We start from the raw sequence: 14,085 nt of genomic DNA, 5'->3' as shown, positions 1-14,085 counted from the left end.
AAAAAAATAAAGAGCTCAGATAGGGTCAGTATGCATTTTTAAATTAAGTTTCACCCAAGAAGGACAGAAATAGAAGGAAGCAGTCAAAATGTAACATGTTGTAAAAGAGGTGAGTCAAAAGGCACTGAAATTATCTTATATGTCCTCACTATTCATAAGTGTATTGGAGAACCTTTAAAACTCTAATTTTATTTTTTATTTTTATATCATTTAATAAATATCTACTTTAGGGGTCAAAGAAAAGAACAGTGGAATGAAAAGAGCACAGAATTTAGAGTTGGAAATGTTATGTTCTATAAACCTATCACTTGCGAAGTGTATGATTTGGGGAAATAATTCAAATAAAACAGTCTCTACAATGTATTGAGCACTTTGTCTAGTCAGTCACTTGGCTGGACCTCGTGTAATTATGGAACTGTGCATCTCATTAAATGTTTACACAACCTCTAAGAATCATCATTCCTAATTTCATCAATAAGTGACTGGAGCTAAAGATGTTAAATAATTTGCTTAAGGTCTTAGCAGTGACATTTGCAATCTAAAAAGCATTGTAATAAGACTAATCTCCAGATGTGCAGTAAAGATTCAATGAGATAATTAGTTGAAGATGCTTTGTAAAGAGAAAAAAATTATACAAATATCCTTGTACTAAGGTAATAAGCGAAACCAATATTGCATAGTTTTATGTTACATTCTCTAGGACGTAAAGCAGATTCCTATGCTGAGTCAATAGGAACACATTTTTTTTTTATAATAAATTTTATTTTTATATTCCCCATACAATTGCAACCCCCCCATTCTGACCCCAATCCCTCCCCTCCCGCCCCCACCCCCCAAAAAGTGTCTCTGGTTCATAGTTTTTTGTTGATTTTGATTTTCACTTTCTTATAGTTATTCATTTTCCTGGTCCCTTATTTAAGTTTTCTAGATTCCTGCTATGAGTGAGACCATCCAGTATTTTTCTTTTTCTTTCTGGCTTATTTCACTGAGCATGATCCCTTCCAGTGCCATCCATGTTGCTGCAAATTGCATGTGTTTATCTTTTTTGAATGCTGAGTAATATTCCATGGTATATATGTACCACATCTTCTTGATCCAGTCATCTATTTTTGGGTATTTGGGCTGTTTCCAAAGCTTAGCTATTGTAAACAGTGCTGCTATAAACATAGGTGTGCAGGTGCTCTTTGGAATTGATGTTTCTGTGTCCTTTGGGTAAATACCTAGGAGTGGAATTGCTGGATCATATGGAAGCTCTATGTTTAGTAGGTCAAGAAATCTCCACACAGCTCTCCATAGTGGTTGGATCAGTTTGCACTCCCACCAACAGTGCAGGAGAGTTCCTTTTTCTCCACAACCTCGCCAACATTTGTTGATGAACACATTTTTTAAAGTGAGCATGTACCGTAAGGATTCAGAAATTATGTAGCCACGTGTAAGTTATCCACAGCAGGTTTGAAACTATAGGATTTGTTTTTACATGCTGCACTAGAAAATAGGCAAAAATCTGGAGTAAACAAAAAAGTATTTCTTGATCAATTTAAATAAAGTAAAAAAAATTAGAGTTCACCAAGAAAATTTTAAAAGAAGAATGAGATAGTTGACATAGAAACATTCACACTTACTCTGAAGTTATTCAACAGTATAATATTGGTAAATGAAGAGAAAATATATCAGGAGAACAGAAAGGAGTCCAGAAAACAATTTAAGAATATAGTGAATTCAACTTTTAGTCAAAGTGACCTTTAGTTCAGTGAGGAAAAGGATATTTTACTCAACAAAAAAAACGGTGGCCTGGTAAACTCTTGCTTCATCTGGAAGAAAACAAACATAAACCTCACCTCTTGTCATTTACAAGACAAATCTCCTGACTGAAGAGGTAAATTTAGAAACAAAACCCAAAAATACGTAAGAAGAAAATTTGGGGAAATATTGGTGAGGAAGCACCAAACTTACAGTTTCATTCACAGAAAAATAATGTATGCACTTTTAAAAATGACTTACAGTTTCATTCACATAAAAATAAAATTTTATGTATGAAAAAACAAGGTCATTGCTAAACCAAACAGTACATTTGGGGGGGGGGATTGTTAAAGGTAGGCCTTCCTTAAGGTATTTAATACTCTCTGCCAGATCAAAAAAGATAAACTCATGCCATTCACAGCAACATAGACGGAGCTACAAGGAATTATGCTCAGTGAAATAAGCCAGAAGGAAAAAGAAAAATATCAGATGGTTTCACTTATAGCAGGAATATAGTGGAACAAAATAAGACATCAGTGTAAAAAAATAATAATAATACAAAACACAACAAAACAAAACAAAAACAGACAATTATAAACCAGAGGCATCCTGCAGGGGAGGAGGTGGGAGAGGGATCAGAGGGAGGGAGGGAGGAGCACAGGGGACTGAGGTGATGGTGCACGGGTGCATTGGTGAAGGAAACTTTATGGGGACTACACCTGGGGGGGTGGGAGCAAATATTGTTTAAAAATGAACAATGATGTAAAAAAAAAATAATACTCTCTGCAAGAAAGTATTATAACAAATATATAACAGCTACAATGTGAACAGTGCAAGCCCCAGTGTATAACCTACACAACTGTACATGTTGATGAGGCACAAGACCCTGCAAAGAAGCAAACCTCAAAAGTAGATGAAGGGGAAATATTTGCAACACTTAAGAAGTAACACAAAGATATACCAAATGTATTACAAAGCTTCCATAAAATAATTTTTAAAGAAAAAAATGGGGGGAAAAGGACAAAAACCAAGTTTTTTTCATGCAAGAGTCAATATATTGTCCAGCAAATATATACAAAACTACATGACATATTTTCCAACCATTCTTATAACAGCTACCTAAAAATTAAAGATATTGCACATTGTAAGCCAATGTTACCTCAATTTAAAAAGTCTAAGTTTTTTTAAAAAAACTTTGCAGATACACAGAATAATTAATTTGAGACACTCGAAATAAATAAATAAATAGATAAATAAATAAATAAATAAATTGAAATACTCAAAAATAATTAAAGTGATTGGTAGACACTATTACAAAACCTTGAACAAAAAGCTCCATTTCAAAAACGTGTTTAGCTATCAATAAAAAAAAAAGTTCCAAACTCCAAGTTTTCACACCATGAAATCACAAGATAAGGCCAAGTGTAATTTGGGAGGGGCGATAATAACCTCACCTTATTTTCAATGTAAGTATCATTTAAAATTACAGACCCAATCCCATGCAGCCTTTTGACTGTCTTAACAGTTGAGAATACATGAATTAATAACAATCCCAACTTAGCCCCCAGTTTGCTTTACAATAATTAAGAAATAAAATACCAAATTGTGGAGAAAATAATGGTGATCCAAAATAGACTACTTCGTAAAATGTCTCATAGTTCGATCTTGATTTTTTGTTGTAGAGTAAGGCAAACATATTTCATTGAATAAGGTGCATTGTATCTAGCTGTGACCAGGTGATTATTTTTTATTGTAAGAGCAGAAATAAGCCCTTTCCTATAATTTCCTAAAATGACCATAATTACATTGATTTTCACAGTTATGGGCTTATCTGCAACCTGCTGCTAATCACTCATGTCATGCTAATCATGTCTTTAACTCTTTTTGAATTAAACCCACTTTGCTAGGTATAGCAAGAACAAGGCAAAAGTTGAAACTTGGAAGTACATTTCACTGTTTTTCTTCAATTCGTGTAGACCTTACATTATTTTAAACTGTTTTTGTTAATATTTCTAAGGCAATAATGTTAAAAATAAAATGTTCCGTTGGGTCCCTCTTTAGTTTGATTATAACTTCATTTTTAAATATACATTAATTTTCACCCAAAAGTTCCTCTTCTTTAGGAAAATGATTAAGCATTTTTTTATGAAACCGGTTGATGTCCTAATGTAATGTTAAATTACTCTGTAATTTAGAGTAGATATCAACTATACCTTGAGCTTTAATTAGAACAGTTGTTTCCTTTATGATCAGTATAAATTAAATATTCCATGTAGTGCCAAAAACATTTATAAACAATTTCCCAGATGCAGTAAAATGCAATGATAAGGGCAACACTGCCACCTAGAGGGGAAAATGTAATAAATCTTTTGGTTAAGCATTTAATTAATTATCAAGTTTGTCTTAAAATAGTAGACCAATGACTAGAATTATTGCTATAGATCAGGCATTGTCTATTTTTGGCTACAAATTCCAGGACTTAGCATTCAGATTCTCCAACTGAAGCTCAAAACTTTGGACATACATAAAATGCAATGAAAATTATTTTGGAAGAGGCCTTTTTATCAGTTAATCAAAAACTGTAGAATCCTTAGATTTCAAATTAACCAGTTGCAATAGTAACTAAGGATATTTTTAAAAATTCCATAACACAACACAATGTAGATTTGGATAAACAAATACAGAGAATACTCAAAAAAACAGTCCACCACACCTTGATGAGAACAAGTTTTCAAAGTGCATTGCACATCCTATACCCAAAAAGTTTTGTAAAAAGCATGACAAGAAAGCTTCTTACTAGCTTAGATATTCACAAGGCATATTGGCATAATGAAGGCAGTAGTGTCCTGCAAATTTATATATATATATTTGGTTAGTATAGAGTTGCCCAAGCATTTTAATTATAGATATCTTTCTTAGTTCAACATCTATCTGACATCCCTTTACCATGCAGAACTGGGTACAGAGAAACTGACTTATAATCACTTATTCTTTTAAGAAAGCAAGGTTTGCTGTCTTGATTTTTTTTTAACATGAGAAAGTGGGTCATGTCACAAAATTTTGTAGCTTAGAATTAAGTCAGATTCTCTTACAGAGTTGTAGCAGATGCAAATAAGGCTTGCAGAGATTTAAAACAAATTACTTTCAAGTATATTAATTGCCCTCTGAATAGATAATTGAGGCCTACATTTTAAAACTATGCTTCAAATTAAACACTTCCATTTTCCTTCCATTATTCAAACCCCACCACGAGAGTGGAGTACCACCTGCTGGTATTCTTGACCTCTGCCATTTGGTTTTCAGATCTGTGTCTCCAGCGGGGAGGTTCTCCACTTCGCCCCTTAGATCTGTTAAGTCTCCATCACTCGTGCACAAGACTCAGACAGCCACAGGCCCAGAAGTGCCTCCCCCTTGGAAGCAAGAAGGCTATGTGGCTTCATCTGAGGCTGAAATGAGAGAAACCATGATGAAAAGTTCTACTCATATCAGGACAGAAGAGAGATGGGAGGGGAGATACGGGCTCCAGGAGCAAGTGACCATCAGTGGAGCTGCAGCCAGTGCGACTTTCGCAGCAGGGGCCACAGAGGTACTTAATCTTTGCTTTCTTCTTTTCGAATTCTGATTTCTCTGGCCAGAACCCTACCATGAAATCCAGTCTGTGTAGGTTGGAGAGAAAATGCATAAAAATTAAGGTTATAACAGACACTGAGGGCCAGATTTGGCTCCCAATTTGTAAAAGCATCCTTAATTAGGACAAAGACTGTAATCTGTGAGGCTTTTATAAAAGATTGCAGTGAAACATCCATGTCTCTGGGCAATGATAAACGCTTCTGCAGATGCATATTTCACTCTGAATCGCTCAGTTTCCATTGTGCTGTTTGTTATATTTTGAACCTGGCATGTCATTTTCAAATGGGACATACGTGGTCATTTCTAATCCAGGTGAAACAAGAAACTGACAAGAGCGCAGCTGTTGCGACTGTGGTTGCCGCAGTTGATATGGCCAGAGTGAGAGAGCCAGCTATCAGCGCTGTAGAGCAGACTGCTCAGAGGACAACCACGACTGCTACGCACGTGCAACCTGCTCGGGAACAGGTAGGCCGAGGCGCCCCACTGAGCTGTATGTGCTGTATGTTCACCCCTGGTGAACCAAGACTCAGACACATATTGAGGCCAAAACTGAGCCCAACATAGTCCAGACTTGGAGATTGTTCTGGCATAGATGCCAAAGGCTTTCAAGAAAGAAGCACCTAAGTACCTATTCTATGTCAGGCAGGTAGGCAGGCAACAGTTAACTGTCAGAAATGAGGCAGAACAGGTATTCAAAATATCAGGCTGCTCCTGGGCTGGGACAGGAAAGGGGTGGCTGGGGAATTTGGCTAAACAGGAGGTGTGTGCCACTTCGATGCCCTGCAGCCCCAGCTCAAAGCCAAAGCTCAGTTGCTCCAACAGCCAGGCATGGCGACTGTTATTTCAGAGCAGATATTTCTTTTCTCTAAGCTCCCCCAAAAGACCTTTGCTTTTACTTTCCTCAAAACAAATGTGACACTTGATTCATGGCTGAGAAGTGTTATAAATCTAGGATAATTTCCCACCTCATATTTGAATAGATTTTCTGTTACAGTTTAAAATCACTCTAGCTTTCCTCCTTATCCTCTCTTGTGTGACATTTATGTCTTTATCTTGATTTATTATTTCAACTTTTTAGATGAGGTGCATTAAACTGTTTCCTTCTTTTCCCTTATGAAAATCAGATGAGAAAGGAGGCAGAGAAGACTGTAACTAAGGTAGTAGTGGCCGCCGATAAAACCAAGGAACAAGAATTAAAATCAAGAACCAGAGAAGTAATTACGACAAAACAAGAGCAGATGCACGTAACTCATGAACAGGTGAAAATAGTTTTTGATGTGAAATTATTGTTGTTATTATCTGTGTCAACACAGATAATGTTTACTGTGAAGGGTGCTATTTCCTGGACAGCATGGTTGTTATCACACTAATAAAAATCCCTTTGCATCTGTGTATTCGGGAGTACTAGACACAGAGTCCCTTAGAGTTACATGAAGCTTTTCTTGTAAGGAGGGAACTCTGTGAACACAAACCAAGAGTAGAAAGAGGGTCTCATCCGTACTGATCTGTTGCATCACTGTCTAAATATGAAGCCATGAGGGAGAAGTAGAGGTTTAGGTAGAAGCAGGGAAAATGGAAAAGAACACTGAACACACATTGCTTTGAAAATGGCTTAAGGACAGATCTGAAATGGAATGGACAGACTGGCCTTCATGTGTCAAATCAGAAAAAGTAAAGAGGAAAGGAGACAGGGACAAGTTCTATGAAACAACTGGTAGGGTTGTTGACCTTGGAGCCAATTGTCAACTGGGTGGTTTGAGGAAATGAACTTTCAAGTATCTTCCAGCCCTGAGATTCTGAATGTCAGTGATGATGCCTGAGAATAGCAAAGAGGTAAATGGGGAGAACTGCGCACAAGTTCTCAACTTAGGCAACCAGGCTTAAATACTGCATCTCTCAAGGGATTAAAAAATTAGAAAATACGTTGCCTGGCTAATGTACGAAAGTTTTCCCCTATAATGTCTCAATTTTAGAAAAGTAACTTGGTATTGCAAACGATCACAACATTTAGGGAAGTTTTCAAAGCAAAATGATTGTACAAATGCAGGTGGTGAATTATCCATACTTGATTTCTCATATATAAAATTAAAGAGTAAGAAAATATTACTTCTAAGATCATCCATTTTAATATCCTATGCTCTAAAATTATCTTCAGAAGATGTGGTACATATACACCATGGAGTATTACTCAGCAATCAAAAAAGATAAACTCATGCAATTTGCAGCAACATGGATGGATCTGGAAGGGATCATGCTCAGCGAAATAAGCCAGAAAGAAAAAGAAAAATACCGGATGGTCTTACTCATAGCAGGAATTTAGAAAACCTATATAAGGGACCAGGAAAAAGACTAATTATAAGAAAGTGAAAATCAAAATCAACAAGCAACTATAAACCAGAGACACACTACGGGGGGTGGGGGGGGATGTGGGAAAAGGGGAGGAGGTTTAGGGTCAAAACAAGGGGGTTGGGAATTGTATGGGGAATATAACCAAGATGAAAATGCATATGTTGTGCAAAAATGAAAAATGGTGTAAAAAATATATACAATTAAATTTAAAAAACTAAAAATAAGATAAAATTATCTTCAGAAGACAGAACTGATATAGAATAATATTGACATATCCATTTATAAATACAAGAAACCTTTTTAAAGAAGACTGCTACTTTCCCAATCAAAGCAAGCAGTTCTGAATTGAACTTTTTTTCCTCTGAGCAGCATAACTCAAGACTTAGGCAGATAAAGAGCATGGTCATGTGCATAAAAATGAGATGATTTATTTTATATAGAGATAGCTCTAGTAAAAGTATTTTACTTCTGTTTTCAAATTCCTATTTTATAATATTTAATAAACATTATGTTATTTTCATTAATGATCAAGTCACAATAAGGCTTTGTTTTTATCATTGATTTCAGATAAGAAAAGAAACTGAAAAAGCATTTGTACCAAAAGTAGTAATTTCTGCAGCTAAGGCCAAAGAACAAGAAACAAGGATCACTGGAGAAATTACTAGAAAACAAGAACAAAAACAAATAATTCAAGAAACAGTAAGTTCAGTTTTGTAAATGCCTTGTAGTTCATTGACAAATATCACCTTCCAGCCAGTCGCATATACCATAGAACCAAAACCTCTAAATGGAGGGTCTCATGTGTGTATATTCTTTTCGTTGTTTCTCTGTGTCTGGTATTGAATAGATAGACATTCTGTTCTCATTGCACAACTTTCCACTCAGGAGATCAGTTTTGGGGAAATTGTCTGTTAGCCTGGGACATATCTATGACATTTCTAGAGGATAATAAAATGGAAGATAAACTCTAGTACAGTTAAGCACTGGTATAGTCAGAATTTTCATGCATAGCCTGAGTCCTCAGTTAATTAAATTAATAAAGCCTTTACATAGGTGCAGGACACACACACACAAACAAAATCAGCCATGAACATTCCAACTAATTATCACAGTGAGGAAATATTGGACATCAAGGGAGACCAGTATTTCTTCAAGAAAGTACCCTAATTCCTGATTGTTCAGACAGCTAGAAGCGTTTGCTGCCTTTATGCTATAAAGTCACATGAGAACAACTTCAACATCACCAAAGTCCACTTCTCTCACATGTGTGAAATCAAGCAAAAGCCATGTAGTTTGAATTCTTTTATGCCTATGTTCCCCTTTCTGGATTATAAGCTCTTTGTTGAGCTCAGAGCCACTTTTTAAAAATTAATTACTTTTTTTACATCATTGTTCATTTTTAAACAATATTTGCTTCCCCCCACCCCCTCAGGTGTAGTCCCCATAGAGTTTCCTTCCCCAAGGCACCCGTGCACCATCACTTCAGTCCCCTGTGCTCCTCCCTCCCTCCCTCTGATCCCTCTCCCTCCTCCTCCCCTGCAGTATGTCTCTGATTTATAATTGTCAGAGCCACTTTTTGAAGTCTGAGTGCCTGAACACTCTAGTTGACCTAATCAAAGGTTTAACTTCCCTGTTGTACTGTAATGCTGGTGGCTGGTAAGCTCAGCCTGACAGTAGTTTTTGGACAACTTGCCAGATGCCACTATTGTATCAACATGTCTCAAAGATGAGACAGTTTCAGTTTTTAGAGCAATCTGATAAGAGGCAAAAGGCATCTATTCCTCAGGAGGGAAAAAAAAAAATGTTTTCAACACAACACAAAACCCTTAAAGCAAAAAGGTGATACTTTCTCACCACTAAGTATTCGGTATGCTGCTCGATGTTGCAGGGTTATCTTGCCATTTCTTTTGTACCTTTTAAATTCAAGTCTTTATTTTACTCTGAACATTAGATAATACAGGAAGCTGAGACAACTGCTGTATCCACAGTGGTAGTTGCCACTGCAAAGCCCACAGAACTAGAAACAGACCTGGGGGCTCCAGAAGAAATTGCCACAACACAAGATCAAATGCACAGAACTGATGAAAAGGTGATGACTCCACACTACTGTGAAGTTCACTTTTCTATCATTTCATTTGCAAGTCACCTCTATTCTCATCATGGCTCTTAATCATCACTTTTTCACCTTTTCTAACTCACACAGGAAATGTTGGAATCTTACATGAATGTTTTGCCACCTACGTTATCTAGCTTTCACTGCCACTTTTCATACCTAACTTTTGGACTTTCTTTGGATTGTGACTAATACATTATCATTCACTTTAATATTCTCTATACAGTGTACAAGACAGTTGATAAAATGCAAAATTATAAGTTGTTTATGACTTTACTAGAATTTACCATTGATTATAAGATGAAGAATGTGTATGGGAGAAATGCACCCTTTATCTTTTATTGCTAATCATATTTTTTCTTTTAGATTGAATTTATTTTTACATTTCATCAGTGAAACAGTATGGATGATCAGAGCAACAAATGATATAGTTGTGTGATTAAAATATTCTTGAATAGGGAGAAATTCCTTACTCTCTCACTATTGACTTAAGTTTCGTTTACTAGAGACTGTATGAAACTTAATGACCTTTTCTTGCCTTTTTCTTTTAATTACATAACCAGAAAATGAAAGAAACTAGGAAAACAGTGGTACCCAAAGTTATAGTGGCCACACCCAAAGTCAAAGAACAAGATTTAGTATCGAGAACTCGAGAAGACATCACCACCAAAAGAGAACAAGTTCAAATAACTCAGGAAAAGGTGAATACAGATATTTGAGCTTCATTTTAAAACTAATTTCCAGCAAACCATTAACTATTATGTGGTCTAAATGATTAATCTGTATTTTCCTTTTTAGATCCCAAACTAAAAGCAGAACATAAATGTGTGACTGCATACTATTAATTTTGTCTGCACATTTGATTTTCATTCATCCATAACATTTGTAATTAATTTTGCTCATGACTATTATTTGCATGAAGATTAGCATTTTTAGTCTAATTTTTTTAAAAAGCAATTATGGAATCATCCAGAGATTTTTTTATAATTAATATTCCTAAGTTTTGTGATACCCAGTCAGTGGATGGAAATATTGCTCAGTAAAAGTTGGCTTCTTTCATGTAGTTACCCCTGAATAATTTTACTTGCATCCCCATTAAGCAGAGGGAAGGGTAATACCACATATGTCTGATACCCTGCACAATTTAAACTGACTTTACTGTAATAATCAGATGAGAAAGGAAGCTGAGAAAATTGCCTTGTCTACAATAGCAATGGCTACTTCTAAGGCCAAAGAACAAGAAACAATACTGAGAACTAGAGAAGGAATGGGTACTAGACAAGAACAATTCCAAGTTACTCATGGAAAGGTGACTATTGCTATTCCAAGTGTGAAATCCCCTATAATAATACATTAATGCTGAATCTCGGTAAAATCCCCTATTATATTGATATTAAATTTCAGAACGTCTTATGTATGAGACACTGTTAATCTAAGATAAACAATTAAAAAATAAAAAATCCAACTATTTATTATTGTTAATTTATAACATCTTCCTCTTACTACTGATTACCTCACTATTTCCATGTTTTACTATCTAGAAGTTCTCTAACAGTTGATGATTGAAATTGAATTGAATTAAAATTGTAGGCTAATTTTAAGATACTCCATGAACATAAAAATAATGTATAAGTAAATAATGACTTACTGTCAAGAAGATGTATGTTTTGAAGGAGTCATAAATTCAGGATATTATGTTGTAGAATATGGATTTATCTCAGGAAATTAACCATAAGTCTCTTCATGTGAAACTTTATGTTTTTCTCCTTTGTAAATATGAGATGAGAAAAGAAGCTGAGAAAATTGTAGTGCCTGCCAAGGTAGTTCCCACTAAAGCTAGAAAAGGTGTAATACTAAAATCTAGAGAAGAAATTAGCCATAATAAATACACACAAGCCATGAAAAGGTGATAGCATGTATTTGTAGCTCTGAAATTTCCATGAATTAACTTATTTCCTATGATTCTGTCATTTACCCCAAGTGAGCTATTTACCTAATTTATTCTTTATTGCTAATACAGTGTTTGGGAATTGGCAATTAAAACTTTTCAATTTCTTTAACTCGATAGCTAAGATCAGTCTATATTTCCCCCAATGTTTATATATACATATATATGTGTGTGTGTGTATATATATATATATCTTTTTCAAAACATGATTTAAGATCAACTTTCTAATATTTTCCCAAGTCTGATGTCGAATGGTATATCAGCCTTTCAGAAGTCTCATTGATGACACAAATTCTGATATGTAACATAATTTCTGCATGATTATTTTTAAATTTATATTTGTTCTGAATCACATACATTTGACTGTTATATTTTTGTTGTTAAGCTGAGAAAGTGTCTACACTCAAAGTAATGGTTACTATGGCAAAATTTACTAAGCTAGCCACACTATCAAGGACTAAAGATTTACTAAGGAAGAACAAATACATCTTTTCTGTGAGGGGATGAAAACAAACTGATGCTGTGGAGGTGAAAGCATTGTTTCATCCCATTTGATCATCATCTCTCATAACTTATCATCTATCACAAGTCATTGTGCTCCTAGTGTTCCATTTAGTTGCTTAACTGATCCAGAAAACATTCAAGATGATTAGATTCAGTCTAGTTGTTTCAGTGAAACAGCATTTCCAGTTGTGAAAAGTACAATTAAATAACACTATTATTTTGTGTGCCATAACACACAAAAATGTTATTAATTCTCAGCATTTTACTGCTACGAGTTGGGAGGTCTCCCAATTCAATTCTTTCTGATTATCTACGTTCCAAAAATAAGAGGGATGTTGGAGTCCACAAAAATAAAAGCAGCTACCAGCAGAGTGCTCATTTCTAGTAATCCAGCAAACAACATGTGTATGTGGATTTAATACACATTAACTGAAGGAAACATATATAAATGTTCCCCCAATTTAATATATTCTGCCATAATTAAAATTCTTTTTTTTACACAGGCTTTAAATTAAAAAGAAGATTTGTATATTTTAGTGGGCAAATGATAATTTTTTTATCCTAAATTTTCTCATTGTTTACATGAATAAAACTAAAACTCAACCTGCCTGCCTCATAAATTAGTTTGATGAGCCAAATAACATATAATACACATGCAATCATTCTATGCAATTATATATATTTATGTTTTCTGTTGAAGTTGTTTACATTTTAAGATATCTATAAAGTTAAAATTAACTAGGCCTAATTAGACCTATGCACAAACTTAATCCACCTAAGCCTCACATATATTTTAGTTTTTTTCTAAGATGGAATCTGAAGTGAAGATGGCCTGTGCATTCCTTCAAGAGAAATTAGATTGTTTGTGGCTTCTTAGAAGCAAGAGCTGGACAAAATCATGATCACTAAGAGCAAAAAACCTCAGTTGTATCTTAAATGGTTCAGAGAATAATTTTTAAAGACATACAGGTAGCAAACTTGAAAAACATTTCAGATGCAGTCTAGATTCAGTTTACAGCAGCAGAGGAGAAAACTGAACATTAGTATAATATTCTGGCATTACTTTTAAAGAGCACTGATGGATATGGTATATGATTTTTACGATATGCTGTTTCTAAATACTGCATAGAATCATAACAGGTAAACCACATAACTAGTTTTTCTTTCTTTAAAAGAGAAATTCTTTTGCAAACTGTTTCTTATACTAACCAGTTTCATAAAAAAATGAGAAAACAACATTTCTGTTTTCTTCACATTGTCTTTCAGTAAATTAATTGAACATCACTGTGAAAGGTTGTTCTCTTAAATTCAAATATGATAACACTTTCATTTTAATCACAATATCTTCATGTGATTTAAGAAAGATTTTCTAGTAGGTTCAAAAGTTCTTTTTTAAAGATTTATTTATTTATGCATACATGAACTGCGGTCTAGTTCAGAAGTGCAGGGGGGTGAGAGGATTCACCAGAGACAGAGTGGGGAGCCGAACAGGCAGATCTACTGAAATACACTGCTAAAGGGAGCAGTGGGCGAGACAGGAGAGGTCTGCTGTGCCATGTGGGTCAGCTCCCTGTCTTGGGGACTCAAACTCAGGCTGCAGTGGCTGGTGATAGCTTGGTGGTACTGAGACTTTAACCCTTGTGCCACCAGGGAGGCCCAGGTTAAAAAGTTGTTATCCCTAGGGAATCATAAGTACATTAATATGCTCACTGTGTACTCATAAGTTTTCAAGGTATGTCACATTTGCATGAAAATGAACAACTCTATAGCACCTGATTTTTCTGTTTGGGTCTATAACAGT

The 14,085-nt window shown here is 35.1% G+C and overlaps 1 protein-coding gene across 1 annotated transcript in view; it reads left to right on the top strand.

Annotated features, from left to right (window-relative positions):
* Positions 1-14,085, top strand: part of TTN (titin) — a 282,533-nt gene that overhangs the window by 18,390 nt on the left and 250,058 nt on the right. The window contains exons 7-12 of the mRNA XM_054699459.1: positions 5,044-5,326; positions 5,683-5,835; positions 6,495-6,629; positions 8,287-8,418; positions 9,671-9,808; positions 10,396-10,533. Of these exons, the coding sequence (XP_054555434.1) occupies positions 5,044-5,326; positions 5,683-5,835; positions 6,495-6,629; positions 8,287-8,418; positions 9,671-9,808; positions 10,396-10,533 (979 nt within the window). The remainder of the gene's footprint in view (positions 1-5,043; positions 5,327-5,682; positions 5,836-6,494; positions 6,630-8,286; positions 8,419-9,670; positions 9,809-10,395; positions 10,534-14,085) is intronic.

This window comes from Talpa occidentalis, unplaced genomic scaffold (genome assembly GCF_014898055.3).
Source record: "Talpa occidentalis isolate TD23 unplaced genomic scaffold, MPIMG_talOcc4v2.1 talOcc4.3, whole genome shotgun sequence".
Taxonomy (NCBI): domain Eukaryota; kingdom Metazoa; phylum Chordata; class Mammalia; order Eulipotyphla; family Talpidae; genus Talpa; species Talpa occidentalis.
The sequence above is the reverse complement of the archived record's forward strand: the minus strand, read 5'-3'. Positions and strand labels throughout refer to the sequence as shown.